Raw genomic sequence first — 27,612 nt, 5'->3', positions numbered from 1 at the left:
TAAAAGCAAATTAACTTTATCAATAAATTTCGCACATTGACCAAGAATTACAGTTTTATATTTGTTTTGCTAATTTCCTGTCATGTTTTGAAAAATCAAGTTCTTATTAAAATATTTTATTATTAACGTTTATACGATTTTAAAAGAAACTATTTCATTAGTTATATTAATAATATTCAGAACCTAATCAGATTACAATTATAAATAATTTGCAGCGTATTAATTAAATTATTTAAAAGGTTGACAGCAATATATTATATATTTAGATATTTTTCGAATATCTTTTAGAAAAGTCTTAAAGAGATATCTTTCAAATATCATTAAGACCTCGATATTTTCTGGATATCTATTATGATTATTTTACATTTTTACATTTTAATAAGAGATATAACATTTTTAATTATTATACCTACGTAATAAATTGATTTTAATCACCAATAAAGCAAATGTTAACAGGCGAAATGTTTAATAAACGAAACATATATGTTTATCCGTACCGAAAAAATTGATGTTTAATTCGATGACTTCGGCAGATCGCGATGACTTAAATTTGTTGTTTGAATACCTTTAGACATCCCATTATTAATTGATCGTTCGCGACAGCTCTCTTCTGTCCCAAAAAGTGTCCTCTTAATTTTCATCAGTGTGTATCGGCAAGTCTCCTCACGGTCATCGCTCCACTCGCCCGAATCTTCCTAACGTCATTAATCCGCAATAATCCGTCGGTCGTCTAAGTTATGCTAATTGCGAACGGACGGAGTCGCAGATGCGTCAACGGGCGGACGATGACAGTACGGGTCGGGGCTAAGTGCCGGTCATCTGCCGATCATATCTCTTCGCGTACATTCTCGCCTCGGTGATATCGGTACACGTATCGCGATGAAGTTCAGCATAGAGTCCACGGCTTCTTACAACAGCATCCACCCGGCTTATCACTATACTGAGCAGTTCGCCAACAATGGCGAGACCTATCGGGACGGCACCAAGTGGTACGGGGTGTTCCTGGCGTTTCTTTCAGGCACCTTCTTCACCATCAGCTCCGCCCTGGTCAAAGCGATCCGCAACGTAGACCCCATGATTCTGCTGGCCATCCGCGCCCTAGTGCAGATCCTGATGATGGCCATTGTGGCTTGTAGAGCGTCCAGCAATCTCTTCGGCCCCTCCGGCCAAAGAATACTCATACATTTTCAGGTAAAACTAGCTAGTCCGCCGCATTTTTAATCAAGCACGAGATATCGATCGTCCGCGAAAACAATGATCTCCATAAACTTTCAACATTTTTGATTTTGTGATATAATTGATACTTAATCGCCAATTTAATTTCGTGACAGAAATGTCGGTCACTCTGTGACGAAGTCGCTCTCTTCTCATCTGATTGTGCATATGTAAATGATTACACGCTTATTCGCAAGTTTTTCTACGACGCGTATCATATATTAATTGCACTAACAATAAGCCAGAAAAGATCGGCGATGAATATTATTCATTCGTAACATCTGCGTCCGCATGCGTTAATGGAGCTTAGCTCCCCCCCCCCCCAGAAAAAATAAGAGATGTAAAGACAATAAACTCATATTATGCAATATAGTACACGTACTTTTTTATGTACTATACTATCGCACATCGATATACTGCAATAATATTTGAAACTTAATGAAACAACGCTAAACTATAATAAACATCTGCTTAATAATATCTGCTTAATAATAATATAATAACTGCATAAATAATATATTTCTTTTTGCCCTGACATTTTAAAGTTATTCTATTATATCAATATATAATACATTTAAAAAAATTTTTAAATTAAAAATTTTTAAATTTCATAATTAAGAAACAAGAAATATTCGTTTTCATAAAGAGAAACTCTGCTTCTTCGTTCAATCTACTATATGTCGATTTACATTTTTCTTTTTTTTTCCAGGGTCTAGTAGGTGGTATGACCCTGTCGTTGCTGTACTACAGCTTCCGAGAATTACCTCTAGGCGATGCCACCACGATCATATTCAGCTCACCGGTGATCGTCATCGCGCTTTCTTTCCTCTTTCTGAAGGAACCCTGCGGTGTTCTACGCATAGTGGTGGTCTGCACGCTCTTGACAGGCGTCATCCTTGTTGCCAGACCACCCTTTTTATTCCAGGTAATTGAAAGTGAAGAGAAATTAAAGAAAAATTACCTAAAGGCAGAGAGTATAATCAATGAACACAGTATTATTAATTGACGAGGATGAGGACGAGGATCCGGTAAACAAAGCTAAATTTTACTGCAGTGCAGAATCGAGAAATATCAAGTTCAGATTAATGAGAAGATTACGAAAAAAACGGACGCGGATCAGACTGTCTTCGCCCTCGATTGATTTTTCTCTTCCAGATGCATCACGCCGAGAGCTACAACCTTATGGGATATCTGTGCGCCATCCTGGCCACTCTCTTCATGGCGCTCAACATCGTCGTCATGAGAAAGTGCTCGGAGATACACTACTCCATTCTGGTGCTGAACCTGTCGTGCTGGTCGTTCGTCTCGGCCGTGTTCTTCTACTTCACCGTGTCCGGTCATGGCATCGGTCACGAGCTCCACCGGATGCTGCCGCACGACTGGTACACCTGGGGCCAGATCATGCTGGTGGCGTTTACCGGTCTCACCGGTCAGGTGCTGGTGACGAAGGCGCTGAAGGTCGAGGGCGCGGGTAAGGTGTCGGTCACCAGATCGCTGGACATCATCCTGGCGTACCTGATCCAGGTCTACATATTCGGCGACAAGCCCACGTCGACCAGCCTGACCGGGGCGATCCTCATCATCTGCTCCGTCGTTTGCATGGGCTTCGAGAAGGAGATCTACGCGGTCTGCGACTTCATCCCCTAGCCAATGGAACGAGCATTCGAGCGATCGAATCTCGGATGTAATGGAATGAGAATAAAATTAAATACGATCTCGAATTGCGATCTGTGGTGAGAACAGTGGTGAATCACGATCGGCAAAATTCAATTCCTATTTTAAAATAAAATCACAGGACTAGTCAGAATATCGAAACGCTAAATACCAATGAATTTTTAACGATAGTATTAGGATCAACGAATATTTAATTATTCAATTTCTTATTGGAACAAGCTCCTGCTATCACACATAAGAAAGGTGCTGAATTCGCAGGTAGCACTCGCTTGTACATGATTTTCTTTGCCTTTTCTATATCTCTTTCCAATTCTTAAAACGACAATATACGATAAACATCGATCATCTAGAATCTCCATGTCAATAATAATAGTAATAATGAATCGTAGTAATAAGTAACAATAATACCAATAATAATAAAGATATAATCAATTTCAAGACAAATCTATACGTGCAAATATTATATACATAAGTTTAGTATAGCTGAACAGAAATGCACGTATAACTCATTTATATAATTATGTATAAATATGTATATATATATCTATCGATGATTTATTCAATGGGAAAGAAAGAAAGGTACAACTACGATTAACAGTAAACCGCTATACCATATCCAAGGTATTATAATTATTTACATTATATATTCTTTTGTCTACTGTCGTCCCTGACGAAGCGCGCGTGGACGCGCGCCAGTCCTATTTAATATCGCTGGAGAACGGACGCTACTTCTTACTTTTGACAGTGTGCTTACAAATCTATATATATTATATATATTTATATATGTATACTTCAGAGCTTAGTTTACAATTTGAGTGATAATATTAACATGAAACATGCACATTTTCTTCCTCACAGCACACACATTCTCTCTCTCTCTCTCTCTCTTTCTCTCTTCCTTTCTCACATGCACATACACGCTTTGCTCCTTTTACTATTTTTTTCTCTCTTCGAGCCATGATGAAATTCATTTTATTATACCCTATGGCTAATCTTACTCTACGTTCTGCCTTACGATTAAAGAGAAGTTGCACAATTACTTACATATTATGTACGGATGACTTCTCGCGCTTGAAAAAGGTATGTGTACATATATACTTCACATATGTAACGTTACTTCATCCCGCCTCACTTCGCTCTGCCCTCTCTCGCTTCAATCTACATTTATCTCCTAGTTTCGCAGCTTGCACCGCCTACATGCAGTCGACACCGGCGTCTTCGTTTCTTTCTTGATGTAATCACGTCTGCGTCTAATCTCGTCCCGCGATACCGTACGTCACGCGGATCAATTCATTTGGATAAACGTACGATTCGAGGGACACATCCGTTAGCGATGTAACACAGGAATGTAATCGCGCACGGTAGAATCCTTTCGCACAGAAGAAGAGCGAGGATCGAACGATTTAATCGTGTTAACTCTCGCCTTAACACGCATCTCGCGCGCGCGTGTGTAAATATATGTATATATTTACATATATATTCTTCTGATATTTTTTTTCTTTTTATCTTACATTGGTCATATGATTTTTCGTCCCTGAAGCGTATTTCTTGCGACTGTACAAGTGAGGGACACCTCGTGCTGTTACAATAAATCGTCTCTCGATAAACCTTCTCTTCCCTTCATTTTCTCGCAGACACACACACACACACACACACATATATATATATATATATATATATATATATATTGTATAAATCTATATAGTATCGCTAAAAAGGAAGTTAGCCTTGTCGTGCAGCGTGTGTGCATGCGATAGAAAATGCTACGATACAACTAAGCGCTTCTAAGAACGAAGAGATCGTAAAGATCGGATAAGACCGCGTCGGGCAAATCCATCTTTTTATCACCGGCTACTTCAGTGATTTCTGCAATGAACCGCTAACGCTCACGACAGATTTTCGGATTTGTCTGATTAAAAAAAAAAGAATCTGATCATTGATAAAAAGAAAAATTAAGAGAATACGTCCTTTACAGACGGCAAATCAAATATCGAAATCTATATCGCTTCCGTAAACATCCGCGTATGATTATCTTCTTTTCTTTTTTTATTATAATACAAAGCTTTCCTTCACTGCGATGCGGTCTCGTCCAATCTCACGATATCCAAAAGACTCCTTTCGGATTCACTCGTCTACGTTTTGTCCGCCTGTCGGAATCTCCCCCGTTCTCGTCAAAATCCAATGTCCCTTCGACCGATTCTTGCTATTCTTTTTTTTTGTTCCTTCCCCTCCTTCCCCGTGGAAATGGAAACGAAGTTCTGGGTAGGCACTGCACGCCACCGATTCTGTCTCTGATCACAGTATCAAACGATAAAATGTACATTTTACCGCAAAGAGACGCGCGCTTCGAAAATGCGAAAATTTTCGTCGTATTCAAAATACGTTTTGGTTACAAAAATAGAGCGCGCGTTCGTTCTTTTTTTTTTGCCACTTTATCTTTTCCTTTTTTTTTCTTTTTTTCGATTTTTTTCCTTTTTTTTTTGATTGATTGCCTTAATCAACGCCGTGGAGGTACAAATACAAATGTCTAAAATACACATGTCAACGTCGAGCTAAGGATACATTCGTTTCTCTCTTTTTCCTAAACATTCGATAAACAATCGTTCTACAGCATATTCAATGTGCGTCACTTTCTCTCTGTTTCATTTTCTCTCCCTTCTCTCTCTTCCTTTTTTACTATCACTCTATCAATATTAAAGCTGTTCGTATCGTGTAATACAAAAATGAGCTGTTTTCGATAACTAATACTTGGAATACACGATACGTTAATAAAAATAACGCTATATCAAGATAATGTTATCCAAATAATTCGAAAAAATTCGAAACACGGCAAAAGTGTTGAATCCAACGCTCTACATCGTTATAACTATCTCTCAAAAAAAGATTTAAATACATCCCTGAAAAATATTTCATGTACTTATTTTTTTAATTAATTACATAACTTGAAAACCATATTTCAAAAAACGCTAAGTGTGTTTTCACGAATAATTAATTTATGTAACTTGTGCGGAACTGACATGCGAATATTTATACAACAAAGAAGATTAATTAATTAAATAAATAAATATGTGGAAAACTCGTGGATCTGATAGTGAGAAGTATACGTTCTCAAGGAAATTTAAAAGGCAAACACAAAAGATAAATCTCTCGCATAATATTATACCGATATACATTTCTTTTTAACATCTCCCATAGAAACTTAAATGAGATCTATTTTTTATGCGATACATAATCGCCATATAAAAAATATCTGAATTCGATAGAACTCATAAACTCGCAGCCATAATGTAAGAATAACAAATTTAGTCATTTATTATACGTTGAAAGTGACAGCCATATCAGTGTGGCATTTTTATACAATTTTGAAAATATATATATGTATTATAATATATATATACACTACATAATATGTAAATAATATGGATATATGTGTATATATATATACATATTATATGTGTAAATAATACATATATGTGTATATATGTATGTATATTATGTATAAATATGTGATATATCTAATATTATATTATATATATATAATACATATACATACATACATATATAATTTTCTATAATACCAAGACAACTTAAGAATATAACTAATCAAACTAATGTATATACAAGAACACTAAGTCATTAATTTTTGTAAAATCTGACACGTCAGATCCAACAGAAATCCATTTTTACAGGATAGTCGGTGCGTCGCGGTGATTGCTCAGTGTTCGAGACAGGGTTCACATCAGAATTGATTCTTACTCTTTTTTTCTCTTTGCTTGTATGTCGTTTCTCAAAGAACTGATTCGAAAGAGATGATTATTGTATGATCATTCGCGAAGCATACACTAAAGAATTATATAGAAATTGACATTCACACATAAAAATATTCTACTACGTGCAGTGTCGTACAGTTATTTCCTTTTTTTTTTGTTTTTTGGAATCACCAAAGTCGTATTTTTGACGATTTTTTTATAGAATCGTCATTAATTCGTCCAATGTTTTGTGCATATATGTGTATAATCGTATGAAATTCATACTGCATTTATTACAATATCTATTGTCTCGATTTTGACACAAATAAATATCCCTTTTAATCATAAATCCCACTTTTTTTTCTTTCGAAAAAAACGAAAGTTGATTTAATAGAATAACAAACATATCGTTACAATTTTACACAATCCTACATTTATTGAAATTAACAAATACTAAGATAAAGATCGCTCAATAATGCAACATTTTGCTCTTTGCCTCTGCTCGATCTATTCAGTGAACCAAAAGTAAAACTTCGCGGATTGAATCATAATTATAAAAATAAGTAATTACGATTAAAGTAACGTCATTATGGAATACAATCATATCGATATTTAGGATCTCTTTTTTCCCATTTCATGTTCTCGTACTGTATATATACATGGTACAATTTTCCAATATACGCATACCATCACATATAGAAAATTATACCATTCGTGTTTATACATTTCGTATATTATGCTCTTCAGTACGTGCATAGTACTTCCCCGAGAACTACAATTTTACCGACAAAAATTCCGAACGGTACAAAAGGGACACGGTGACGAGCTGCACACGTCGAATATAAAATTAATGATTTCATTTATATATTACATTAAATATATATTGTATATATACATCACGATATATACAATATATATACATATATAAATATATTTAACGGTTCCTGGTATTAAACATATCCGTTCTGTCATTAATAAGTTCCTGGTATTAGACATATCCGTCCTGTCATTAATAAGTTTGGTGCAATTATTTATCCATACATGTATCGAAATATTAAGATAAAAACTTAATCATTCACGATATAATACAAGCAACAGTTTCACAAGCGATGCTAATCGAATTAACAGATGTTCAATAAAACTTCCAATATGCGAAACATGAAAATTCGAGTGCAGCTAATGGAGTTAAAAGTGGTCGATGGAATCGCGACGCTCGTAATAAAGAATTGAAGTACAGGAAAGTGAGGAAAGAAGGGAAAAAGTGAATGATAAAGATAGCGGTGTGTTGGTGATAGAGGAGACCTCAACGATCGTCGCCTTCTATAAAACAACAAAACCTCATCCTGTGATAAACAACTATGCGATGCGATTAAACAAGTATACGCTTAAAGTAGAACAAACCTCCGCGCCGCTCTTCGGCTCGGACAAATTATTGAATCAAATGTGTACCGGCACGTGCACCAATAACTCGGCACGGCTGGAGAATTGCATGTCGCACATCTCGCACGTGTACTCCACCGTGTCCGGTATTATCGTTTCCGGGACATTGTCCACCGGCGCGATAACACTATGTACGGCAAGCATCCTCGTCTGTGGCGTCGACTCCACCTTGACACTAAGCTTAACGTTGTTGTCCCCATTGCCCATATCCTGATCAGCGTTGTGCGGCAATATGCTCTCGACCTCGTCGTCTTGAGCGGTGACAACGCTCGCTTCAAACGCTACTTCCAGGTTGTTGCCGTCCACCGCATGATGAATCAATTGTACTGGATCGTCGCTGTTCTCCATAGTATTGTTATTATTATTCCGTAATTGTAACTGTTGCTGCTGCTGCTGCTGTTGCTCTTCCGCAGCTATTTCTATCGACGTGTTCATTTCCCGCTTCATCACTGTCTGCTTCTGCTTTTTAGTCCTCTTCGTGGTGGCCGACGATTTCCTCTTGTTTGATGGCTGAGTTTTATTGAGGGCTAGGATATTACCATTGTTGTTCCTGTGACTGTCACCCGCGGTCTTTTGCACGCTTGGCTCCTGCTTGACATTCGCCAGTAACAGCTGCTGCTGCGACACCGTAGACGCATCCTCCTTCGCCGATTTCGCCGGGAACGTCGCCGGCGCGATCTGCGATTTACCTTCAACGTGGTAACTGACGTTCTTTGTGCGCGGCCGATTCCGCTCGCCACCCGGAAAAATGCCGGCCTTATGCTCGTTCGGCATCACCTTTGGTGTACGGGTCACCATCGTCTTCGTCTTCTGACCCTTCTTCGCGCCATCGCTACCCATCTCCACCGGCACCCGCGTCTTCTGCGTGTGTATCATCTTCGGTCGGCCCGACTGATTCGACGCCTGCGCTTCCTGCTTCTTCTCCTCCTTGCGCAGCTTCTTCTTCGAGACTTTCGATTTGGATGCATTTAACTTGGAGTTACTCACGATCGAGTTTATGTTCTGTAGAGAGCTTTCAAAACTTTTCAACACATTCTGATAGCCTTCCTCGACCACGTTCGACCGATGTTGCTTGTTCTTCTTGCCAAGTTTCCGCTTCGTGTTGTCCTCCGAATCGGAACCACCAGTGCCAGCGCCACCACCGACAGTACCACTGCCACCGACGGTACCGCTGCCAGTACTGGCGCCGGTAACGCCGGTGACACCGCCGCCGCCGCTACCTTCCATCATGTCGTACGTAAACTCGTTTCTACGTGCCGCTGCAGCATTCGTCTCAAGTGGCTTTGTTTTGCGTCTTCTCTTGTATTTACGCGGACCAGTCTGCGGCTGGCGTCTCAACGCAGTGTTGTCGTCGCAATGCTGCACTATATGCGCCACTATTTCCTCGGACGTGCCGTACGACTCGCCGCATACTTTGCACAAGTACGGTGTCGCACTGCCCACGCATTTTGGATCCGGACCGGAATGATGAGCGCGCACGTGTTCTCGAAGAACCACCTGCGACGAAGAGAGAGAAGACAAATTTCAAGTTTGATCATACTAATCGAAACGGAAGTTGCGTAATTTTTAGGACACTATTTAATTTTATTCATGCTTTAAAATTGTACCAAAGAGCCAGCTATAACCAGATTACAAAATTTATTTATTTCGGCTCAATATTATGTGGTTAACTATTCGCTATTGAAATTATTAAAATGAGAAGTCTTTCACGAAAGATAGTACGATATTTGTACAATATACTATCTTTCTATCAACTAACGTATGTTCGCTATTTGCACTTTCGATCGACTCACTCTCTGATTAAATGCCCGAGGACAGATCGCGCATCCGTATGGTTTCTCGCCAGTGTGGATGCGCTCGTGTTTTCTCAAGGTGCCGCCGTCTGCGAAAGCCTTCCAACAGAATCGGCAACCGTAGGGCCTCTCGCCGGTGTGGATACGTATATGAATCTGCTGTGAACTGCGACTACCAAAGGTTTTCCCGCACTCCCGGCATGGGAAGGAACGGCCACCCAGTTCCCTGTTATGCGAATGACGATGACTTACGAGTGCCCGCCCGTCGGGGAATTCCTCGCCGCATTCATCGCAAGCTACCATCTTGTTGCGATGTGACACCATGTGTCTGTAACACAATATTTTCGATTAAATAGAAAAGTTTTATAAAGATCAAAATTTTTCATCAAAATAATTTTAAAAAATATATTCTAGTGTATGCGTTTTTTGACTAATTATTACATGTACACAAGGCGACATGCACAGCAAAGAAGCTAATTCTTTTTCATCATATTATCTCATTTATACCTTCGTAATCGAGCTTTACTGTGGAAGCGTTTCGAGCACTTTGTACAACCAAAAGTCTTATCGACGTTATGTATCCACGAGTGCTTCAGTAAACTGCGCTTATCCTTGCATGTTTTTCCACAGAGCGTACACGTGTTTGGCGGTGCATCTTCAGCGTGATTCTGTCGCACGTGTTCCGCGACTTCTGCTTCATCACGGCATCTCGCTCCGCACAACAGGCAACGACGACTAGGAGATCTTGTTTTAAATAAGTTTACCAAATAAGTTTATGTTGTTATAAATGCGCTCTGAATTGTTCGATTCAAAGAAAATCAAAGTCACTTCATGTTTTATCAATATTATTGCAATCTCTTCTAACATTAATATTAGCTCCACGAGTAAATTATGTCAACAAAAAACTTGACAGCAAAAAATTGAATTTTATTCCGCACTATTTGATTCTGCGGTATAATATAGATCGCTGAATTAATGAAAGCCGGGGATACCTTGAAGCATGAAGTTCTGCGTGTGCCAATAGTGCTAGAGCCTCCTCGAATTGCTCTCCACAAACATTGCACATATGATGCTGACTGGACTCCATTGTATCCATATCTGGTTTCACATTGTGAATTCTACACACGATATTAAATATTACATTAAGAAATTTTCAATATTGACACTCACAATAATATTCAACTATTAAAAATATTTAAAATATCATAAAATTTATGTACTTTTAATTACCGATATTTTAAAAACCATTGTTATCAAAATATTTGGATTTTATACCTAAACATCATGCGTTCACTAAGGACAGATAACTCTAGAATATTCTGTGCAAATTTAAAATTCTTACTTCTGATGGCGTTTGAGTAGATCCAAACGTTGGAACGGTACCGCGCAGACCTTACAATAAAACTCGCCGAGCCTCTCGTTGTCGCCCGCGTAAGTGGCGTCATTGTCATATTCCTCTGCGTCGGATATCTGCGTAACAGTACCACCATGCTTCATACGCACGTGTTCCCGCAGACTGTTGGCATCCCAGAACAATTCGCTGCACGAGGTGCATTCGAATGGGCTGTCGCCACCGTGAACGCGAGCATGCGACGCCAGTGCCTTCTCCCTAGCAAAGCCGATACCGCACGACTGGCAGACGTATGGCTTTGTTGGATCGGTGATAGGCCACTGTTGCGGCTGCTGTCTGCCCGTAGCAGATGACATCTGCTCCACCTGCCACCTCGAGCTAGATGCAAAATTGCCGCTGCGTGCAAAACAATCGTCGGTCAGCGTCTCGTCTACGTAGGCTAATAGCGTGTCCGTGTAATCAATGTCTGGCTCGTACACATACTTGCCCATCTCCATCTTAAGCTCCTCGGTTTTGCGTTTCGGCACACCGGCGGCGGTATTGTTCTTCCGTTTGCGCGGCGCACTCGACTGCACCTTCTTGCGCCTGCCTTTGTTACCACTGGTCGCCACATCCTCCTCCTCGGCGACCAACGAGTCCTCGTCGTTCAGGTCGTCCTCGAGGCCATCTTGCGAGGACGGCGCGTACGCGTGGACCTTCAGATGATTGTTCAGATCGCACTTGCGTACGTAGCGGGATCCGCACAGGTTGCAGCCGTACGGCCGATCTATCTGATGTGCCACCATGTGGTTCATCAGATTCGCCTTCTTTCGGAACCTGCGGCTGCAGAAGTCGCACGGATACGGCCGGGCGTTCTGGTAGGAGTCCTGATCGATCGGCAACGGTATCTCCATGTCATCGTACTCCAGGAGATTGTCATGAGTCACCTTTGCCTCTGGGATCTCGACCCTTCGAGAGAAACCAAATTTGTGAGTAGACGAGCTTTGAATGAAGTATAAGAAAACAATTTTTTAATTATGGAAGATATACACAAAAATATTCCTTAGATCAAAACAGTGGAGAAATCAAAGTGTAGTAAGGCTTCGCTGAAGACAGACGCGCCCCGTTTTACATATCTGTGCTAAAACTCACCCATCGTCCGGACCGGGTCTGTCCCAGTTGTCGGCTATCACTTCCTCGGTGACTTGTATATTGAGATAGTCGTGTCCCTGATCCTGTGGCACTATATAAATCGATTCCATGTCATTCGACTGAGGTACCATCAGTATCTCAGACTCGGTAGCAGGGGCCACTGGAACGGACTCCACAGTTTCCTCCACCGCCACCTCCTCGCAGGCGCCAATCACCTCCTCCTCCGACGCGACCAGCTGCGCCTCCAGGCCGCATATCACCTCCTCGTGGAGCTCCACGTCTCCCACCCATTGTAGATTCAGATCCCCGGCGACGTCCATTTTGTTTGGCTTTTAAACTATTTGATCACTGAAATCACTGGCAACGTACGAGATCGGTGAGCAAGGTGTGAGCCCGCTCGCTCGGCTCTCCAGCGTTCGTCACATGAACGCCGGATGACGACCGATCTCACTCGTCACGGCAACGGGACGCTGGATTCCGTCTGTCGTGGCGACCCCGCAATCTACGGCGACTCACTTATTGTCCGGCAGTCGCGCGCAAATTGCTCACGTTCTTATCGCGAAACCCGTCCGACATTACAACTCACTCACAAGCAGGCGGTGATCAAGGGATCCCGGGATTAGTCTTCGCGCGCGGACGCGAGTGATCCTCCGCGGATCCGAGGTTACATCACGCGCGGCGAGCCGCGCCGCGGAGAAGTTGGCGACGTAGGTGGACGACTTTCGCGTTCCCCCTACCACGGAGCACGACGGAAACGCGACGGCACAGAGACGACTCTCGCGAGACACGCCGCGGCGAATAATTATCGGCAGGCCGACCGATGTTCCCCTCTTCCTCCCCACCACACCGCTACACGAGTCGTCGTCGTCGTCACCGTTGCGGCGGACAAACGATGATCGGCGCGCGGGGTCGCGCGATCGGCCACCGAGCTCGGCCGAGCGGCGTGACGCCGCCGTGTCTCGACACACGGGCCTGAGGTTATAATTATATAGGTTATAGCGAGAAAGTTGGAGGTTATAGCAAGCGAGCGGGACGGTGCCGCGTCCACGGGGAGCGTGGCGTCGGCGGAGAACGACGGTGGCGTCGCGACGCCGGACGAGGAGTGCCGTGTGGCGCGACGAGCGGCGGTGGCGGCGACGAAGACGGTAACGACGGCGGTGGGCGACCGGATGACAAAGCTCACACAGAGACACACGACCGTCGTCCGCGAAACGGTTTACACCGTCCAAGCGAGGCAGTCGCCTCTCGCCTACGGAACGGAGCCCCCTTTCTCGCGCGCGCTCTCACTCTCTCACGCACGCACACTCGCTCGTTCTCTCGCACTCTCTCTCTCTCTCTTTCTCTTCCGTTGAAGCGAGACACATACACACGCGCGGCGCGCGGAGATCTCTCGAGCGGAGGCGCGGCGTCGGCCGCGCGGACGGCACGCCGTGCGTGACCGGCGCGGGATGCGGGGACGCGAAAAACGGACGCGGACGGCCGCGGCGCCGGTTCTACTTACTGTTTCGAAGCCCCGAACGTAACGACGCAGCCAGTAACCTAACCAAAGTGCGCACGGTTTCGCGATCGCGACGAGCAGCGTCGACCTTCGGTTGTTTTCAATCCTGGTGGGGGTTGCGCGTAGAAATAAACGTGACAAAATGGCGGCCGTAGAGGGGGGAGGGTGCACGCGCGCGCGCGATTACGAGCGCCGCGGCGCGGGTCGTACATAGACGGGCGAGCCGCCGGTGGAAACTGGCGGCGTCGCGAACCGACCCGTTCAGCCAATGGGGAGGCTCGCTTTCGAGGAACTTTGGAACTGGGACTTTTTTGTATACCTGGAGAACGAATTCTATTGGATGCTTTTCCAGCGTGAGGTTACGATATGCGCGTTACATGAAAAATCTCTGCCATGGGACGGCACCCTAAGTGAGGTTCGAATCTTCGCTAAGTGGGGTTTGAGTCTCCGCTAAGTGAGGTTTATTCAGTTTATTGGAGCCTGCTCCTCTGATTGTGAGTAAAATATGAATTTAGCGGAGACTCAAACCCCACTTAGCGAAGATTCGAACCGGATACTTTTACGTGAAAATCTCTGCCATGGGACGGCACCCTGAATGTGCGCGCGAGATGACGCAAATGCTGTTATTAAATGCATACATTTGTTTATTGACTATTGAGCGGCTTAATGACAGTTGAATGTGATTGGTTCTTACTGTGATACTCGATCAATTTTGTTACTCAGATACTGAATGAGCGACTGACTTGAGCTTCAACCCCGCAATAATTACGTTCTCTCCAATAACTCCATGGTTTATAATATATATACTTAAATCCAGTGAGCAATTAACAATAAGTATGATTTGACTTTCTGTATCATCATATCTTTCTCATATATACATATCATCAAACATACATTTAGCATTTAATTATATCGGTCTTGACATTGTGATAAAAAACAAATGTCATTATGAAAAAAACAATTATATACATATATATATCTTAATGGTTCGTATTCAGAATGCGCTTATAACAATGTTGACATGTTAGAAATCTTGAGATTCTACAGTATATTATATAACATTAACTATGCTAAAAAATGTGCATCAACATTCATATGTGTGCGTTTCTGAAGAGACAAATATGTTATTAATATATTCTACTGCGAGCGCAGGCGCGGGTCGAATCTCTGGATCTATTATTTTCTACCAATGATTAACTTTAATCTTCGATTTAAAATTTACTCTTTTATCTCTTCTTAATTCTTTTCCTAATTAAAAAAAAAGTTAAAAAAAGGATGCGACACAATCATTAAAATGCATATCTGATAGACTGGTATTGTGAAAAAAAATGCAGGGCGCAGTTGCGAGAAAAACTATACCATAATTAATCTATCCACAGTCGCGGCGTTATCGCGTCGCGTTGATTATGCGAGTGCAATTTAGTCATTTAGTGCGCTCGCTGGCGACACGTCGTCAATTCTCCCCGTGGCGCTTGTTAAAAAAAAATATAAGAGAGAAAAAGAAAAATGATGTGTCATCCTCTTCGCGCGAGGCAGATATAATCGCGCGATAGTCGCGATAACGCGCACTTGATAGTTGATACTGAACCCGGCACGAGATGAAGAAGCGAGTCGTAATATTCGGTGGCACCGGCAACACCGGCCTCTGCTCTCTGAGAACCGCCGTGGAAAAAGGTAACTCGTCTCCCGATTGTTCACGCGATTGCCGCTCTCATTACGCGTCTTTCTCGAAAATTATCATCGCCGATGATAAACAGGCGATGAATGCGACGTTCTTTGTAGCTGGACCGCGTTGCACCTTCCGCACCTTGAAACGAGGCGGATATATAATGTTGGACGTTAGTTAGAAAAGAAAGGAGGATGGAAGGTACAAAAAGTTCAGCTACAGGGAACGAACCTATAACAAAGTTTTTGCCAAAAAGTTCCTTATTTTGTCACTCCAGATGACAATTTACATAGAGAGATCTGTAATTGTTGATAATTTAGAATATATATAATTATGTCATATTGATTTTCAAATTAAACGATAATCTGTGAAATCAATAATTATCGATTTGTTTTGCACAATGAATTATATATATATTTATTAACTGTGCAATGTAATAATAAAATCTATCTTATCTTTTGCTTTAGTATAAGTTTGCTGTAACAAAAATATAAAGCAAAATGAGGATTAAAATATTTGTCTATTCAATGTAATGTAACTGCAGATCAAAAATCAGAGTTAATAAAATATAATCATAATGTAATTAAATCTGATTCCCTTTACGTTAAAATGTATTCATAAATTATTGTGTATATGATTTTATAATTTTTGTGTACATGTTAACGTTTCATCTTCAACATTCAAGTCAAATATTATACTGATGATTTTTAATTCGCTATCATTTAGGTTTGGAGGTGAGAGCTTTTGTAAGAGACAAGACCAAGATTCCTAAGGATCTTAGTAACAAAGTCGAAGCAATTGTTGGAGATGTCACTAATGCGAAGGAGGTTGCGGATGCAATAGCTGGTAGAGATCTCGTCGTGGTAGTACTTGGTACCAGAACTGACTTGAGTAAGCAGTATATATATATATTTTTTTTCTAATAATTATATGTACATGTATTATACTCTCGTTGTTCTACTTAATATGTTGCACTTATTTGTTTTATGTTACTTTAAGGCCCTACTACCGTGATGTCTCAAGGCATGAAGAACATAGTAGATGCCATGAAAGCGCATAATGTTGAGCTGGTCTCCGTGTGCATATCAGGTATTATCATACTATAAAAAAAACAAAGATATCGAATATCTGTCAATTATCATAATAGAAACAATATCATTATGCATAATTTTGCAAAATTGCTCAAAAAGAGAATATTCTTTTGACTTGTTTCTATCATATTTGAGGAACTACTCGCATCTAAATGTTTTAACTTTACTATAAAGTATGTGCAATACTTTTTGTTATCTAACGTCTGTCATCGCTTTAATTTTCAGCATTTCTGTTCTTCAAACCTGAAGCAGTGCCTGCTAGATTTAGAGATTTGACCGAGGATCATCAGCGCATGTTAGATATAATCAAATCGAGTGGCTTAAAGTGGGTGGCGATATTGCCACCGCACATTGCAGGTAACGACGCCTAGATAATGAGAGATGACGAAGCATAATATGTCTTGAGAAAATCTCTCACAGATTTTAATTTTTCTCTTTCAGACACACCAAAGTCCAAGTACACCGTCACATTCGATTCTTCGCCTGGATCACGAGTGATCTCCAAACACGACCTTGGTGCGTTTCTCGTCGAATGTCTCGAGAATCCCAATTATTACCAAAAGGTTTGCGGCATCGCGAACGTGTCGTGATGTGTGTGAAGGAATGTAGAGATGTATAAATAATAAGATGCATGTATTTCTTTTTCTAAGTGGAAAAATAAATATGTATATATTTTATCTAAATATCGTTATCACGTTCGACAAGTTTGGCATTTATGCAATTGACGCGAAATTGCACGAGTTGGATGGAAGAAAGCAAGCGTATAAAGCGTTGTCGTGTTCTGTCGCTGAAATACAACAGACAGGGAAAGAATATTTGAAATAAATAGAGGCGTAGAGTCGGAGAAATCGCGCTAAAAAGCTGGGGGATATAAATCTGTCCGTCGAACCGCCATAAATTAGAATTACAAATATAGCTACATTATAAAGCTAGAAAAATATAAGCCTGCCGCACTCTACTTTGCAACTTATAATTAGAACAGAATTTGAAGTTTGATATCTCTCCAGTGCTTCGTTAGCGTCGCTTGACCGAGCTGGAAAGTCAAATGCATCGTTCATTCGCGAATGATATTCCGAAACATTATTTACCTAATATCGATATGTACTAATGAACATGATTTCCTAAAGGTTTAAAAATTTTTCTCAAGTTCTCTTTGTTAAGTTTTGCGATGTACTAAATTGTCTATCCCGCTCTCGTTTTGTTCTACTTGAAATTCGTTTTTTTTTTTACTTTCTTTGAGCTAATTAAATCTAATTTCAATCGACGTGAAAGCCCTCGTTCGTCTCGGCACGAGCGGAGCGCGCTCTGAGATTTCGATGTAACGCTAGTATCACAGTTTCTTTACCATGTGCGTTTTTTGAGACTGCATTCGCACGTCGAAAAACCTTGACAGTTGAAACGCCGGCATCGGGGGCGGCGGTGGCGGTGGCGGCAGCGGTTGTCCGGCGGACTGATCGCCCGTGTTCCGCTCCTTGAATCTGGTCCTGCCGAGGGGCGGACTCGCGGTTATGATGTCGTTAATGCCGTACGCCTTAAACGGATCGCACACCTTGTATCCGTTCTTGTAGTAAAACACCTCCTGGCCGTCCGTCTTCAGGTAGATGTTTTTCACCCCTCTTTTCGCGACGTACTCCTCCACGCCGCGCAACAGTCTAGATCCTAATCCTCGAGATCTACACCGATAGTCGATTACAACTAAAAAAATATCGCATAGTTTTTATTACGGTTTACTATTGTCTAATTTATTTTGACATGTGCTCTAATTAATCTATACTTGTTAATCCTAATGCTGTATATGTGCATTAAAGCAAGTTGCTATCGTTTCTCCGCTTACCAGATTCGATGAAACAGCTAACTTTCGATCTGGCCACCAGAGATATTTTGCAGTGCCCGAGAACCTTGTTCTCGCCGTTAATTAGAACGAGACACGTGGGAAAATTGTCGCAAGACACATTTAGAGATTTCATTCTGCAATGTAACGAATACAAAAACTTTATTAATTTCGCCGGGATGTACCTTTCGCCACTTTCCTAGATCATCTTTAAAACCAAGGAGAAAAAATAACACACCGTGCAGTTTCGCTTCGAGGCCATTCAGAATTAAGCAACTTACAGCAGTCTTTCATCAAGTCAGGCCGATGGTGAAGGGGTATCACTATGTACTTAACGTTGTTTTCCGTCATACCTTGTCTGCAATCAAAGGTGAATAATTGTTAGATACTCAAAGTCTAATTAATCAAATTAATTAAATTGTCAAATTCATAAGTAATGTTGAAAGATACGTTTATTTTCCAAGTATATTAAATTACTATTTTTTCACATATAATTGTCCTAAATCTTTTTACATTCAAATATAAACCTCATTCAAACTTTAAACTATTTCAATTAATTGTCACATTTTCTACTATATTTTTATCTTCTTTTTATATTATCTCTTACAAATACATAAAATTCGCTTTCCATTTACATCAATTCATGTATCATTATAGCATTTTTGTCATTATATTATTTTATCATTTTTGAAAATAAAATTCACAAGAATAAAAAAACGTATTTTTTAAATTAAAACTTGTTATTGTTGTACACACAAAATCCACAAACTTTAGTTTACTACTTAAGCCTCCTTAATCAAATTTCGCTTGACACACACATATACCCACCTGTCATACCTAAAAATATATCCTAAGTACACGAGATCACGAAATCATCAGCTACACGAGCTTGCTATACAAATAGCGAAATACCGCGTATGAACCCGTATCTATGACTCTAAAGAATCTTAATCGGTGCATATCTCCGTGTCTATGTATTATCTTTAATCGAGCCGCATCTAAATCTGACACATATACACATGTCCTCCTATCTATCATTTATCTATAAATATATCTTGGATACGGATGCGGAATTCGGAGCTCCGCGAGTACACGTGTATGTACGACTACGGCGGTCCGAGTGTCGTGGATCCCGCCGTAGTGGAAAGTCTGTTCAAAACTGTCGCGTCGCATCTTGCTCCGCTGACAGGTAACGTGCTCCGCAAATCGGGGCACATACCGATCGTGAACGAGGAGGAGGCAGAGGGGCGGCGAGGAGGGCCAGGGTTCTTACCGTGTCTCTTGACGGAGGCGAAGGAGGCCGAGAACTCGTTCCCGCGCGCTCGGACGCGGTGCTCGCCGGGGTGACGACGCGATGCCCGGCGCAGTGCCTCATCGCAAGTTTTCCGCCCTCGGAGGACGATATTTCGGGGTTTTATCCCCACCGCACTGTTATGCCGCATAACGCGGCGGCGTCCATAACGAGACGCGCCGCCGCGCCTCTCCCGCGCCGCCCGCGCGCGCGGCGCGTCGGCGTCTTCTCGGATTTCCTGCATTCCTGGGAGCCTCGCGTGCCGCGTTTCCCGGTGGACAGACCACCGCGTGCAGTCGATCGTAGTCGTTTGGGAAAGATCGCAAATATTAAAAAGTAATTCCTGACAACCATGCGCCAGACGTTGGGCCTTCTATTTTACAGTGGGTTCTTTTAGAATTGTTTTCAGCTGTACTTTCGCACGTGGTATTTTCTCTAAAACACACGGTACACGGCGATTAGTCCATCGTATGTGACAGCGAGCGACAGAAAGAAGAAACGTACGGCTGCTCGATTCGAGGATACCTGTGTAGTTTTACTCCAAGAGAGATTTGCTCAACAAAATATACTGCTCCAGTAAAAAGATAAAATATAGGGGTAAAACACTTCCTGATTAATATCTCCACGGCGTCGGAGATAAGAGAAGATGTGTTCCTCTCTCTAATTCCTCCTTATACATAAATTCTGTAACGTGTTCTAAATATACATTGCGGTATGTATAAATAAGGTACGTGTTTCGACAATCCGGCGAAATCTGACAAAAACGTCAGATTTAAGTGTACTCGATTGAGAAGTTCCGCCCACGTGACGGCCAGGACGGTTCACGAGAGACTCGCCCGTGACCGAGTCTATTATTGTTCGCTTCAACGAGGACAAAAAAAAAGGGGGAGACGACCCTTTTCTCTCGGCGCCGTGTATGTACTACGCGTCCTATTTCCTCCCGTAACCTCCATTCTATTTGCGGACCCGTATGTGGTCCGCATTCGCGCGCACGTGACACGCCGCACGTGACGACACGTCGCGCGCGCGACATGGGAGGAGAAAACTGCGTTGCCGACGTGATGTGACAGGGAGGCGGAAGATGCTTGCACTACCGACCGCAGATGTTCCACCTGATTACCATCCGAGTGTCTTTTCGATTATGTTGCGTCAGAGAGAAACGTGAGAGGGGCCACGCCGGCTTTTGGGTGAGACCAGCGCCCCACGTCCACGTTTTCAAAAAAGGAACGTACCACGTCTATCTTATAACATTGTCGATCAAATCATAGCACGAGAACGTAGACGTGATTTCGAAAAATTGCGCATTCGGAAATCCTCTCTCAGATATTTCCGGCGAGTGACACAGTCTCCGATATTGTTCCGTGTTATGTATATTATTGTTTGGTTCTATTCCGTGCTATATGTATATGTATATAATGTATAATAATAATAATAATGATAAAATTATCTTAGATATTTCATACGAAAGCCTAAAAGCATAAATGTTTTAAATTGCAATTTTACACTGGCAATTCTTTTTAATTTATTATATATATTATTTGTATGATATCATCAGCTTTAACATATAACATTTAATATATGTACTTGTATTAAAATCTTTAATTTAAAAAATATATATAATTAATTTATGTAATATGAAGTTTTGCGAGAAATTGAAAGAAAAAGAAAGACAAAAGAGAAAGAAGAATGTGGCATATACATATAATACGCGATTAGCACGGACACGAACCACGTTCTAATGCTATGATTTGATCGACAATGGTATAAGATAGACGTGGTACGTAGTTCCTTTTTTGAAAACGTGGATGTGGGGCGCTAATGTACGGGGGAGATCGCCGGTCCAACCCAAAAAGCCGACGTGGCCTCTCTCACGCTTCTGAGCTTCTCTCTGGGAATTGTCGGCCGTTCCGTTTCGTCAACAATCGTCAACATCGGACTGTCATCTGCTATCACCGCCACTCGCCCCCGCTGGATACCCGCTATGCGTCTCTTGTTGCCGTTGACTGTTCCGTAACGTAACCGTCCACGTTGCAGAACAGAACGTCCGACGCGTCAGTAGATCGGTCACCGAGGAGAAACGAGAAGAAACTCATTTGGCATTGTCCAAAGCGTGAGGACAAAGTGTACAGAGACCGCGGCGGCAGCGCGGCGGCCACGGACATTCTCCATCTTGCGCAACGTCCGAAGTCCGAGGAAGCGTGAGAGTGCGTTATCGACAACCCGCGACCATGTCGACGACAACGGCGAACGACTCCGAGGAGTACTACTGCTTCCGGGTGAAGGAGGGCATCGGCGAGGCTTTCGACAAGGAGAATATTGTCATCATTCCGCGCTCGTACAACTTCGACTTGAAGAAGTTGCGGACGGAGCTGGTGAGTCTCCTCCCACCGTGTCAAACGCTTAAAAGTATGCGCGTTCGAACAACTGTTATATTCCTACAGTATTTAAATTAATATTAAAGAGTTAAAGTTTTGTTTTCCATGTCGAGATCTAGAAAATAAAACGAAATGCGACCAATCCACGAGTTCCCCGTCACTGAATATACTTTTTTTTTTCGATGCTCCCTGTATATGTAATTAACACGAATGACGCGAACTTTTCGTGTCTATTGTAGTGGAAGCAATTTGGAGTGCCAAGAGACAGACGCATCTTCTACATCGACGATGACGGGGACGACGTTCCAATCGATTCGGAATGCGAGTTTCACGAAGCATTGAAGGTATGGGTTATATATACATATATATAGATATATATGTTATATACATGATACATATATCTATACACACACACACACACATACACACACATATATATACATATATATATGTATATATATGTGCACATACATCTATATACTATAATTGTAATTGTATCTCATTTCACGCAACGCATTAAAATATTTACTTCTCTCAAGAATCGAATGAGAGGTTAGGTTCAAAATAATTTTGATATACTTTTGAAAAATTATTTGATTTATTAGAATATACTTTGACAAGCGATCACGAGAATCAAATCTGATTTATATTTTGCACTCGTCTAAAAGATGTTTCTATTTTTCATTATGTTCTCTAACTTGAACAATTTTTTTCTCTAAAATTAAAATTCAAATTTGCAACTCATTTTGATCGATTTCTCTCTTTTGAATTCTTTTGATCACGAAATTTGAATTGGATTCAGTTTATGTATTTTCTAATAATTTTTACGAATTTTTGACAAGTTAATATACAAATTATCGAAAAAGATAATGTAATTTACTTCTGCAGTTTGGATTTTATTTTTTATTTAATATTAGACAGAGCGGCGCTATCTAAGAGATAATTGCAGACAGAAAAATAATGTTAAAAGAAATATTAAAATTTGTCAACTTATTATTAAAACTTATTATTAAAAATATATCAAGCGCGAAAACTGATTAAATTGATTAAATGTAAAGTCATATTTGATATGAATGCAAATTATTTTATAAAATTTTCTGATCCTTAGACTTAAGATAATTATTGCACAAAGACTTATTTGTTAACAATAATTTTAACTTTGCATTGTACGTTTTAATCGTGAAAACTGCAGAAATAAGCCGTTTCGTATCTTTTGTTTTAGCTCGCCAAAAACGCCTTCATGGTAAATACGGCGATTCCATTGATTGTGGGCACTTTTCACGTGCCTACGTCGTGCAGCGACGAACAATGTTCCGGAACGAGCGAGATCTGTTGTCCGAACAAAGAGTCGCGAAATGTCAATGGCAATCCGGCCTCGTCCTTTACCGAGAAGAGCGATGGATCTATGCCAGAACCGAATTCCGAATTCGACAAACAGAAGCGTTCAACCCGAAAAGTACCGTCAAATCAAAGGAAATTGCATATAAAGCGATGCGACGAGTCGAGCGATGAACAGACAGAATTGGAGGACGTGGAAATTCCAAAAGTGTCGAACACTCCGGCGTTACGGTGTTATTCAGACACGGTGTCCCCTCCGTGGTTTACCGAATACATGGAAGTGGTAAGTGATACGACTAACTGAAAATGTATTCGTGTATACTGAAACGGTTAATCTTGTCGTTTCGCAGATGAAAAAGGACATGGTGTCTACGATCACACACGAGGTGGTGAAAAACGTCACGGAGGTGCTGAACAAACGTCTAGACTCCTTTGTGCATCCTTTATTAAAGGTACTAGATCGATCTCGCAATCAATCATATTCTTCTCTCTCGAAACGACATCCTAGATGCTTCGACTCAAATGAGAAGAATCAAAAGAGGATGAGATCTCAGGACGAGGAGCAGTCGAGCGATGCCTCGATCGAACGTGTGGACGAGCCGCAAAACGTAAACATTGCGGAAGATCCACAGATGAAGAAAGATGTGATATCTACGATCAGTCGAGAGGTAGTGAAGGAGATGACAGACATGCTGAACAGTGTTCCCCTTACGTCTGCCCCTTCGAAGAAACACAATCAATCTCGAAGCCAGTCGCACCTTCGTCACCCGAAAGAATTGCCCACTTTCTTCGATATCGACGATATTTTGTATTTCCGCTCAAGTGAGAAGAACCAGAGGAAGATGAGGCCTCAGGATGGAGAGCAGTCGAGCGATGACGCGTGTACGTTCGGCGAATGTAAGTGCGAGTTGCGAAACGCGACTACGGCAGATAATGTTTCGCGGCAAGCGAAACCGGAAGAGATTAAAAAAGCTCTTCACGAAAAAGGTATTTTTGTAAAAGGAGAAAAGAAAGAAGAAAAGGGGAAAAGAAAGAAGAAATGTCATCAACGGACTGCCCCGGTAATCACTGATAATTTGAATAGTGATATCGGCAAAGAACAATCTCAGAATAATGCGCGGGAGGATTTTCCGATTCCTCGGAAGAACACGCCTCAGACGAACCCGATACCGTACGATGAAACTCTGGGGATGCTCGAGAATGAGCTTCGCATGAGCTGCTCCGTCACCGGGCACCAAATATTGGACGAAGGTCGTCGTAGAGATGTCTGGTGCTGCAACAACTCGGATATCGATAAAACCAGCTTCTGGTCGTGCGATCAAGAGGAGGAGGACGATGATGCCTTCGAGATCATCCAGATGCCCGCTTCGGAGAACAGAGATGACTTGATTATACATTTTGAGGAGCCCGCCGCCGAGCAACGACGACACGACAGCAATCGGGATTCGCCCAGCTTCGAACTTTTGTCAGAGCCGCCCTCACCTACGAGCTTCATGCACTTCAACGAAGAGCATTTCTCGACAAACGAGGGAAATCCCGAGCAGCAAACTTCACAATTCGCCGACACGAGTCCGTCGACGTCGGGCTCCATTTACGTGGTAGATGTTCATGGTAAGATCTACAACGAGCATCAATCGGCAGATCTCAACGAGCGTGTTAACGCCGATTTGGAAAAACGATCCGGCGGAGCCTACTCGTTCGTGGCGGAGACCTTACCTGCGGTTCAGGATACTCGCTGCTCGAAGTCGTCGCGTTCAGAGCAGCGCTCAGAATGGAAGAACCCTCGAGATGACGTTGGATGCGACAGCCGCGACAACGCAAGCAGCTCGTACGACGACGTGAGAAACTCGCATACGAGTTACCTGACCGTGCGTACGCACTGCGACTCGAAGACGCAGTCGCAGTGCAGCTGCCAGACCGATTCGAACGACCTCACGCAGAGCTTCCACTCGCACACCACATCGGTCACCGACACGACCGACATTTATACTGAGGCCTATGGCATCGGTAAATACGAGCAAGTGATGACGGCCAAGGACGTACTGGAAACGGCGACGACGAAAGGGACAGCGACGGCAACGGCGACAGCGACTGCGGCTTCGAGAAACGATCAGGATGCAGGACGTGTCGGCAGTAGTTGCGCGAAGGAAACCAAGACGAACGAAAGACATTGCCACGGCGGTAGTTATCCCGAGTGCACCTATTGCTCCATCGGCAGTTGCTGCGTGAAGGAAACCAAGACGAACGAGAGGCATTGCCACGGCGGTAATTATCCAGAGTGCACCTATTGCGCCAACAGTACTCCGCAAGGAACTTCAGTCGATCCTCCGTACCAGTCCTCCGGTCGAGCGAGTGGATCTTCCAGTAAATCGACGAACGAGAGGCATTGCCACGCCGGTAATTATCCAGAGTACGCCTACTGCACCAATAGTACTCCACAAGGAGCTTCGGTCGATCCTCCGCACCAGTCCTCCGGTCGTGCGAGTGGATCTTCCAGTAAATCAAGCTCCAACGTAGGCTCGAGGAAGGCATCCATTGGCGAGCAAACCGCCGATCCTGTTCGCATCCTACCGGAGACGCTAGTCACCGCAGCCGCCCACGTCGTGGGCTCGTTCGCTTATGACACTGCACGCGAGGTGTTGGACAAGATACGAGGACACACGGTGAGTCTTTAAAGTGACGCATTATCTTTGTCATTGAATGCGAAGACAATTCGCGTTCGCGCAAATGAGGTTGTCACGAAAATGATTATCTATTTCAGAAGGAAGATTTTGCTAAACGTCGAGGCGGGGCAAAGTGCGACGACAAGAAGCGTTTCTTCGTTAGTCCTCTGTCTTTGTACTAACCACTGATCACGATCTTTCGTTTATAGCTGATATACTATATACGCTACACGGGATTGCTAAATAGATCTATTAGGCGATGCGATGGGTAAGTACGCGGATCAGATTTGCAAGGCTCGAAAGAGTATCGTATTTTGGACATGGTGCAATCAATGAAATGAGTGTACAGCGCGTCTCTCACAATACTGGCGTTTCTTAGATTACGCAGCGTAAATAAAGTTTCGTACGTCGATTATCGTTAATCGACTTATCGAGAGATGCCAAGAATGTATAGAATTCTCATTGTTAACAAATTTTAATGACTGAACCGGTAGAGCGACAAGTTTCGAAAAAAAGATGAGAGGACGCTGGAGCACTTTGTTTATACGGGCGATCCTTAATTGCATACGATAAATACAAGTAGAAAAAAGTGTTCCGATAAAGAGCCAAGATTATATCTATCGAATATTACTATGTGTCCATTTATCGCGTGAAATTAAGAATCACTGTGTATGTAATGGTATTCATAGTGAAATGAATTATGCTATATCATAGAAAAGTTAGAATTGATCTTGCAATTAGCTGTATAAAATTACGGAATTAATTATATATATTAAAAATGAACGGACGAAACTCGGGAGGGAAGAGTGATGATGCGAAATAGTTTTAGATTGTGAAAGGGAAGGCAGGTTGTGTTTAAAGGGATAATGTAAAATTCTTTATTACAATCTTTCCGCGTATGAATCATATTAGAGGGCTAGAGACAAATTGACTATATAGATAAGTCGGTTACTCTTATTCTATATTTATTGAAGTGAAAGGGCGAGATATTGTGTTAGGGCTGGACGATCATTATTAGTCTATACGGACGATTTTGCAAACGTATTTGAAGAATTTGCGGTTCAATTTCATTAAATACTATGGATATCGGCGCAGAAACTGACAGAGAGAGAAACATTATCTGTCGAAAACTCTCTTGATTTAAAAAAAAAATTATTTCTCCAGCATGTGGATTTTGCAAGATGATGTATCAATGTTCGGCGGTAAGCTTTACATGAAGTAATTAATCAATTTACTGCACTTTTGAAATTCTTGTCTCACATGACGACACGCATTATTACGTTATGCTAGAGCTTATGGAAATTTAGCGGGACTTGCGAAAATAAATGTTATTATATGAATTATATACATAGTTCAGAAATATTCACACGTAATTTTGATTATTTTAGAATTTAAATATACCTCTATATGTTTAGTAATATTTTATTTATTTATTTTTTTGTACAATTTAAATAACTATCGCACAATTGTTGCTAATTATATTATCTTTTTTGTGTAAAAAATTTG

At 41.8% G+C, this 27,612-nt stretch overlaps 5 protein-coding genes across 10 annotated transcripts; 3 read left to right on the top strand and 2 right to left on the bottom strand.

Annotated features, from left to right (window-relative positions):
• The first annotated feature begins 239 nt into the window (after window positions 1-239).
• LOC105455281 (solute carrier family 35 member G1-like) lies at window positions 240-4,369 on the top strand. The gene is made up of 3 exons (XM_011698500.1): window positions 240-1,191; window positions 1,925-2,140; window positions 2,371-4,369. Exons 1-3 carry the CDS (start codon window positions 880-882, stop codon window positions 2,860-2,862), a joined length of 1,020 nt encoding a protein of 339 aa, XP_011696802.1. The 5' UTR covers window positions 240-879; the 3' UTR covers window positions 2,863-4,369.
• A 2,625-nt stretch (window positions 4,370-6,994) lies between these two features.
• LOC105455280 lies at window positions 6,995-13,960 on the bottom strand. 3 transcript variants are annotated; one of them, XM_011698498.1, is made up of 8 exons: window positions 13,855-13,960; window positions 12,354-12,710; window positions 11,706-12,170; window positions 11,214-11,618; window positions 10,864-10,989; window positions 10,379-10,615; window positions 9,872-10,199; window positions 6,995-9,575 (listed from the first exon to the last, which is right to left on the bottom strand). In XM_011698498.1, exons 2-8 carry the CDS (start codon window positions 12,671-12,673, stop codon window positions 8,076-8,078), a joined length of 3,381 nt encoding a protein of 1,126 aa, XP_011696800.1. In that variant the 5' UTR covers window positions 12,674-12,710; window positions 13,855-13,960; the 3' UTR covers window positions 6,995-8,075. The 3 variants fall into 3 exon arrangements, with proteins under 3 accessions (XP_011696800.1, XP_011696798.1, XP_011696799.1); XM_011698496.1 differs by having other exon boundaries at window positions 11,214-12,170; XM_011698497.1 differs by having other exon boundaries at window positions 10,379-10,606; window positions 11,214-12,170.
• A 1,297-nt stretch (window positions 13,961-15,257) lies between these two features.
• LOC105455278 (flavin reductase (NADPH)) lies at window positions 15,258-17,291 on the top strand. Its single transcript, XM_011698491.1, has 5 exons — window positions 15,258-15,525; window positions 16,244-16,408; window positions 16,517-16,606; window positions 16,834-16,965; window positions 17,050-17,291. Exons 1-5 carry the CDS (start codon window positions 15,450-15,452, stop codon window positions 17,196-17,198), a joined length of 612 nt encoding a protein of 203 aa, XP_011696793.1. The 5' UTR covers window positions 15,258-15,449; the 3' UTR covers window positions 17,199-17,291.
• On the bottom strand, window positions 17,249-19,905 carry LOC105455279 (N-acetyltransferase 6). 4 transcript variants are annotated; one of them, XM_011698492.1, is made up of 4 exons: window positions 19,713-19,905; window positions 18,678-18,797; window positions 18,443-18,576; window positions 17,249-18,303 (listed from the first exon to the last, which is right to left on the bottom strand). In XM_011698492.1, exons 2-4 carry the CDS (start codon window positions 18,788-18,790, stop codon window positions 17,939-17,941), a joined length of 612 nt encoding a protein of 203 aa, XP_011696794.1. In that variant the 5' UTR covers window positions 18,791-18,797; window positions 19,713-19,905; the 3' UTR covers window positions 17,249-17,938. The 4 variants fall into 4 exon arrangements, with proteins under 4 accessions (XP_011696794.1, XP_011696795.1, XP_011696796.1 ...); XM_011698493.1 differs by lacking the exon at window positions 19,713-19,905 and adding an exon at window positions 19,268-19,573; XM_011698494.1 differs by lacking the exon at window positions 19,713-19,905 and adding an exon at window positions 19,277-19,304.
• Window positions 19,906-21,552: 1,647 nt separating this feature from the next.
• On the top strand, window positions 21,553-27,468 carry LOC105455277. Its single transcript, XM_011698490.1, has 5 exons — window positions 21,553-22,102; window positions 22,345-22,449; window positions 23,328-23,726; window positions 23,794-26,106; window positions 26,205-27,468. The coding sequence occupies exons 1-5, from the start codon at window positions 21,959-21,961 to the stop codon at window positions 26,286-26,288; spliced, it is 3,045 nt and encodes a 1,014-aa protein (XP_011696792.1). The 5' UTR covers window positions 21,553-21,958; the 3' UTR covers window positions 26,289-27,468.
• Window positions 27,469-27,612: the final 144 nt, after the last annotated feature.

Source organism: Wasmannia auropunctata, unplaced genomic scaffold (genome assembly GCF_000956235.1).
Source record: "Wasmannia auropunctata unplaced genomic scaffold, wasmannia.A_1.0 LD335903.1, whole genome shotgun sequence".
Lineage (NCBI taxonomy): Eukaryota > Metazoa > Arthropoda > Insecta > Hymenoptera > Formicidae > Wasmannia > Wasmannia auropunctata.
This window is presented reverse-complemented; position numbering and strand designations above follow the sequence as displayed.

Coding starts and splice junctions, on each gene's coding strand:
- LOC105455280 (XM_011698496.1), bottom strand. CDS start 12,673: ATGGACGTCGCCGGGGATCTGAATCTACAATGGGTGGGAGACGTGGAG. Junction 10,616..10,863: donor GCAGAACTTCATGCTTCAAG/GTATCCCCGGCT, acceptor ATTTAAAACAAG/ATCTCCTAGTCGTCGTTGCC. Junction 9,576..9,871: donor CTCGGGCATTTAATCAGAGA/GTGAGTCGATCG, acceptor TCTTCGTCGCAG/GTGGTTCTTCGAGAACACGT.
- LOC105455278 (XM_011698491.1), top strand. CDS start 15,450: ATGAAGAAGCGAGTCGTAATATTCGGTGGCACCGGCAACACCGGCCTC. Junction 15,526..16,243: donor GAGAACCGCCGTGGAAAAAG/GTAACTCGTCTC, acceptor GCTATCATTTAG/GTTTGGAGGTGAGAGCTTTT. Junction 16,966..17,049: donor ATTGCCACCGCACATTGCAG/GTAACGACGCCT, acceptor TTTCTCTTTCAG/ACACACCAAAGTCCAAGTAC.
- LOC105455279 (XM_011698492.1), bottom strand. CDS start 18,790: ATGACGGAAAACAACGTTAAGTACATAGTGATACCCCTTCACCATCGG. Junction 18,577..18,677: donor CCTCGAAGCGAAACTGCACG/GTGTGTTATTTT, acceptor GTTACATTGCAG/AATGAAATCTCTAAATGTGT. Junction 18,304..18,442: donor TAGCTGTTTCATCGAATCTG/GTAAGCGGAGAA, acceptor ATATTTTTTTAG/TTGTAATCGACTATCGGTGT.
- LOC105455281 (XM_011698500.1), top strand. CDS start 880: ATGAAGTTCAGCATAGAGTCCACGGCTTCTTACAACAGCATCCACCCG. Junction 1,192..1,924: donor GAATACTCATACATTTTCAG/GTAAAACTAGCT, acceptor TTTTTTTTCCAG/GGTCTAGTAGGTGGTATGAC. Junction 2,141..2,370: donor GACCACCCTTTTTATTCCAG/GTAATTGAAAGT, acceptor TTTCTCTTCCAG/ATGCATCACGCCGAGAGCTA.
- LOC105455277 (XM_011698490.1), top strand. CDS start 21,959: ATGTCGACGACAACGGCGAACGACTCCGAGGAGTACTACTGCTTCCGG. Junction 22,103..22,344: donor AGAAGTTGCGGACGGAGCTG/GTGAGTCTCCTC, acceptor TGTCTATTGTAG/TGGAAGCAATTTGGAGTGCC. Junction 23,727..23,793: donor TTACCGAATACATGGAAGTG/GTAAGTGATACG, acceptor GTCGTTTCGCAG/ATGAAAAAGGACATGGTGTC.